General features: G+C 42.4%; 1 protein-coding gene across 3 annotated transcripts in view; it reads left to right on the top strand.

Annotated features, from left to right (window-relative positions):
* gapvd1 (GTPase activating protein and VPS9 domains 1) overlaps positions 1 to 3,519 on the top strand; it is a 36,482-nt gene that overhangs the window by 24,391 nt on the left and 8,572 nt on the right. For all 3 annotated transcript variants that reach the window (XM_014007183.1, XM_014007182.1, XM_014007181.1), the window contains one exon: positions 798 to 957. In XM_014007183.1, the coding sequence (XP_013862637.1) occupies positions 798 to 957 (160 nt within the window). The remainder of the gene's footprint in view (positions 1 to 797; positions 958 to 3,519) is intronic.

The raw sequence follows: 3,519 nt of genomic DNA, 5'->3' as shown, positions 1-3,519 counted from the left end.
ATATATATATAGTACATGTTACAAGGTATGGTTTTAGTTTGTAATTGAATTTTCTTACATTTTATTGTGTGCATTTATGGTGCTGGGAACAGAGTTCATGTTTCCTTCTATTGTGCAAATATGAATGGTTTGTTTACCAATAAACAAACCTAATATGTTTCCTTTGTGCCTATTTTAGTCTGTTTCTGTCACGCTTTAACAAATCTCATTTTACCTTGTTTTCTGCAGTTTTCTGCAACTTTGCTCATCTACCTTGTTTTTGTTAAGCTCCTTGTCATCTTGCTCCACAGCTCAAGCTAATACTTCTTTGAAAATCGTTGCCATTATTTTCCTAGACATTTTGCAACAAAACTAAAGTTTTTTTATTTTTTATTTTTTGTATTTTATGCAAAGCCACCCACTTTCGCCGGTGGAAGAATCCTGTCAAAATAAAAGTAGTAACATGCAACTGTTTAGTGCAGTGACTTACTGTATGTTTTAGTGGTTTAGTTCTTAGATAACATGATGATTTAATTTACCATGGTTGTGACTGTTGCGCACACGTACATTGCTCTGACGATGCTCAAATGATATCGTGCCGCTTTAATTCTGTTTGCTGATCCATAGCTGCAGTCATAGTAAAATCTAAACTCTAATCCAAAAGTCTCAATCGTCTGTAGTCATCAGTCATTGTGAAGTGATTTGGGAGGATTGTTTACACACCACCAGCTGATTTTTATTTATTTATTTATTTGTTTGTTTGTTAGTTAGCAGCAAGTTGTTCAGTCCCGTCTCTTTTTTTGTCTCCTTTTTTACAGACAATGAGATTGTCTGTTTCCTAAAGGTCCAGCTAGCAGAAGCCATCAACCTTCAAGATAAGAACCAAATCGCTCAGATCCAAGAGACCACGCGCTGCGTCAGCCGCTTCGATGCGCGCACCTGCAGGAAGCTGCTGGCTGCCATTGCAGAGGATTACAGGTAATTGTGGAGGCCTGGAGAAATCAGGGAATCTCCTACAGGCAGTGCTCAGTGGCACCTGCAGCTGTACGGCTGTATGCACTGTGCAGCCGTGAGATTTTCTGAAAAAGAATCCTAGTTTTAACTTCAGTTTTTTCAAAATGCGGTCAATGTGATATTTGAATGAAAGCTTTTGATCAATGACAACGCCAAGATATTTTTAAGTTTCTACAAACTTTATGGCTGAGCCATTAGGAGACCTGATAGGTGGTGAGGTTTGGGGCACTTTCTCTTAATTTGCAAACTGCATGGTCTTTGCTATTTCTGTATTAACAATGAGCTTCAGTTGAAGGAAGTCTGATTGAATGGAGTCAAATGCTACGGAGCCCGCGAGGGGACATGCGGGACTTTTTTCCTTTTGCGTTCCCACGCAATACTTTTGTGTTACCTCGCAATATTGTTTTGCGTTCCCACGTAAAAGTTTGTTTTGAATATGAACTGAATTAAATCAGACTTTTATTTTGAAATATCCGGCTACCAAAACAGGATGTGTCGCCACAAGTTCTTGAAATTGACATTGATGTTGCGTGGCTGCACTGTGTTAAAATATCGGCATATGACAAACTTCCATGCGTAGTTTTGTGATATATTCATTCTGAAGCTGAATTAAAGCAGTAGGCTAACTTGCTAATGGTAAACATGTGAGTTTGTTAATAAACTGGTAGGCACAACAGTGAAAAACTACTTTTCGAGGGAACGCAAAAGGTATTGCAAGGTAACGCAATACCTGTGCGTGGGAACACAAAAGAAAAATAATCTCCCATGTCCCCTCGCGGGCTCCGTAAAATGCAAATGGGAGATTATCCTTTTAAATAAAATAAAAAGTTTTTATATGCATTTGACTTTTTAATGATTTTTAACTCTTTATTATTACAAAAATGGTGGACAAAATAAAATAAGAAATTGTCTTTTGTCAATATTTCCTGTACATTCATCTGTGTGCATCTGTGGGGGTGAGCACATGCGTCCGAAACTAAAGTATGCCTAATTGGTTAGTTTATTTTTTTTATTTTGCGGCTGCCCTGGTGTTTTTTCCTTAATGTGACAGTGTGGTGAAGCTAACTAAACATGAGTGAGCAAACTTTTTAACGGTTAAATCTTGTGGAAACGGTTACGAAATAAAGTGCCATCGCTTTGCCTCGTCTTCTGGATGTAACTGACAGCACCGGAGCCAGGATATCTCTCCTCCCGCGGACAAAGCTAGTTTCTCTCTGCCTTCACCCCCGCAGCTACACCTCTCTTGCAAGAGCCCAGCTCAGCCAGCAGCTCTCAGCCACAGGTAACTGTAACCACCTGGTTTCAGTCAGACCCTCATCTTTTTTGAGTTTGAGCAAAATGTGTTCTGAGCTGAGGGTTTCTTGTTGCTCCAAAAAAAGGAAAAATAACCCTGAATATCACCGACCTCACCTTTTTCTCAGTCTCTGTTTTGCTGCATTTTGACGTAGTTTCCACTACAGTCTGCATAAATCAGATCCATATTCTTGCCCTGTTTTTGTTTAATAATTGTTTTAACGCAGTGGCCGCAGCGCGTTGTGATTGTCTGATGCTGTTCTGCCTTCCTCTCTCCTTCCTGCAAAGGACGCAGACAGAAATAAGGATGTGATGTAAACTGCAGCCCCTAAATAGCTTGTCGAGTTTTTTTTTTTCTTTCTTTGACTTTTCGTAGTGTGACGAGTCAAAAGCGGGACAAATGTGTGTGCACGCTTTGGGCCTGTGGTTCAGATGCGCATCGCGCTCCTGTGACTGTCGGTCAGGACCTGGCGCCGTGCCAAGCTGATGTTTTTGTGTGCCACGCGCATCGCGCCCATGTGGCCTGTATTTGTGTGGTTCAGGTTTGTGCGTACCCTCCAATAAAATCCATCATGATAAACCTTTTTTTAATACTGTTTGCTATTAATTTGACAGATTCAGAGTAGGGATGCGCGATAAACGATATACGGTAGAAACGATATAAATTTGTCCTATGATAGAGATCTGTAGTCTACCGGCCAGCCGAGCATATCTTTTTGATGATGTAACCGGCTGGAGTCAAAACAGAGGAAGCGGGAAGCAGCGTGGCTGAGAGCGCAAAGGAAGAGGGGGAAAAAACATAACTTAACCGGACCTGGTTCGGGTGTGTGAAAATGAACGCCGAACTGTTTACATGTTTACGTGACGGCGCGTCCTCCGGTTGGATGCCGAACGACCACACTACCTGCTGTGGGAGGAGCGCGCGCCGCGGCACATGACGCAGCGAGGCGACTGTCAGTGCAGGTGAAGTCAGTGCTCCAGGACGCACAAAAGCTCTCCAGGATGCACAAAAGCTCGCTGAGTCTGGACCTTGTTTCTCCTGCGGTCATAGCGCGACGCCGCACGGCCAAATGCGCACGCACTCTGCGCCCACTTCGCGCGCGTTCCAAAGCGCGACTATAAAACTCAGCCTTTACTGTCTCCTTGTACAGCGGGGAAGCGCTGTGGGAAAGGCTGACAGTCAGACTGTCTTTCAAAAAAATAAAAAAAGGTAAAGCATAAACAGGATGATTG

Source organism: Austrofundulus limnaeus, unplaced genomic scaffold (assembly GCF_001266775.1).
Source record: "Austrofundulus limnaeus strain Quisiro unplaced genomic scaffold, Austrofundulus_limnaeus-1.0 Scaffold40, whole genome shotgun sequence".
NCBI classification, from domain to species: Eukaryota; Metazoa; Chordata; class Actinopteri; order Cyprinodontiformes; family Rivulidae; genus Austrofundulus; species Austrofundulus limnaeus.
Note: the sequence above shows the minus strand (reverse complement) of the source record. Positions and strands in the feature narration are given on the sequence as shown.